The following is a 1,766-nucleotide window of genomic DNA, read 5'->3' on the forward strand; positions in this document are numbered from 1 at the left end:
TATATATACACATACAGAACCAAAAAACCAGGGAGGGTGCAAAAGAAAAAGATAACGTACACCACATTGCTGTGTCAGAACCAAGTGAGAGCCAGCAACTTTGTGAGCAGAGAGGAGCGCACGCGCTCACACACACACACATACATACATACACGCACACACACACACCACCAGATACACACACACACACATATATATACATATATATAAATCAGTATTCTGCCATCTTTCCCACAAAAATGGAAAACCAAACCAAAGCAAACACAAAGCAAACACAAAGCAAACACAACAGCAAACGTACAAAAGTAGAAGACTGTCTACACCAAGTGTCTAAGAAAAGAACAGGCGAAACAAGTACATCTAGGCCAATAAATACATATATCTATATCTAGGCCAATAAATACATATATCTATATCTAGGCCAATAAATACATATATATCCCAAACTGCCAATACCAAAAAAAGAGGAACCTAAAAACAAACTCCACATATCAACAAAAGAAAAAACCATCCAGTGAAATAATAAACAGCGTTCGTAGAGCGGCAAGTTCCGGCTCAACAGCAAGCTGTGTGCGTACGTTGTACAATCTATGGAGTCACAAGGTCAACTACAGAGAAGGCTGGGAGGGACAGAGCGGATAGAACGGCTTCTACGAGTTCAAAGTAGGCTTCTAAATATAGAGTCGGGAGTAGGCTTTAAACATAGAGTGAGAAGTGGGCTTCTAAATGTAGAGAGGGAACTAGGCTTCTAAACAGAGAGAGGGAACTAGGCTTCTAAACAGAGAGTCCTAGGTAGGCTTCTAAACAGAGAGTCCTAGGTAGGCTTCTAAACAGAGAGTGGGAAGTAGGCAGTCTTTTCCTTAAGCTAACTAATAAGCCAATAACCCATCAAAAAAAAAGGAGGGGGGAGTACAGTCAAGTGAAGAAAAAAAAAAAGAAAAAAATCGAAATTAAAAAAACCCCAAAAAAACTGTTCACATCCTTAGAAACTATCAACTTAGGGGGGAGATAAAATGAAGGATAGGTTTCAAACGTAAAGATTCCAAATCTTTCCCCGTCTCAAACTTTCCGAGAAAAATGAGAAAATAATATCCAAATGTAAAGCCCAGTTTGGGAGATGAGAAAGCGATTAAATTGGTCCACTCCCGAAATCTTAAGGAAAATACTGATGGATTGACGGATGGAGGGATGGACGGAGAGTTGTCCACAAGTGATTGGTCGTTTACCTGACCCTGAAACGTCCCATAACTGGAACAATCGTTGAGCAAACCTTTCTTCCCCTGTGGGGCCTACAGAGCCACAAGGAAGGCGTGAAAGGAGAAAAAAGACAAGGTGGAGGTGAGGGTGTGTGAGGACAGACACACAAACGTTCAGTTTAGTCTCAGTCAGAGTTTTACGGCACTTGCAACACAATAAGATCATACAAGTGCTGAAGATTAGAGGTGTTACAAGAGAGTAACATACACAAAAAAGGAGGAGGCGAGATCACGACGATAGATGTTTGATAGGAAAGGAGGAGTAAACCACACCAGAACACCCGCCAACCACCCGCCAGCGAAGAGCCTAACTGATACACAAACCACTCACAGTAACAACAGGTAACTGATACACAAACCACTCACAGTAACAACAGGTAACTGATACACAAACCACTCACAGTAACAACAGGTAACTGATACACCACAAACCACTCACAGTAACAACAGGTAACTGATACACCACAAACCACTCACAGTAACAACAGGTAACTGATACACCACAAACCA

The 1,766-nt window shown here is 41.5% G+C and overlaps 1 protein-coding gene across 1 annotated transcript in view; it reads right to left on the reverse strand.

Annotated features, from left to right (window-relative positions):
• LOC101846608 (syntaxin-binding protein 1) overlaps positions 1 to 1,766 on the reverse strand; it is a gene marked incomplete at its 5' end in the record, with an annotated part of 28,598 nt that overhangs the window by 7,328 nt on the left and 19,504 nt on the right. The window contains 1 exon segment of the mRNA XM_013088619.1: positions 1,227 to 1,289. Coding sequence (XP_012944073.1) covers positions 1,227 to 1,289 — 63 coding nt within the window.

The sequence above is a fragment of the Aplysia californica genome, unplaced genomic scaffold, assembly GCF_000002075.1.
Source record: "Aplysia californica isolate F4 #8 unplaced genomic scaffold, AplCal3.0 scaffold00776, whole genome shotgun sequence".
NCBI lineage: Eukaryota > Metazoa > Mollusca > Gastropoda > Aplysiida > Aplysiidae > Aplysia > Aplysia californica.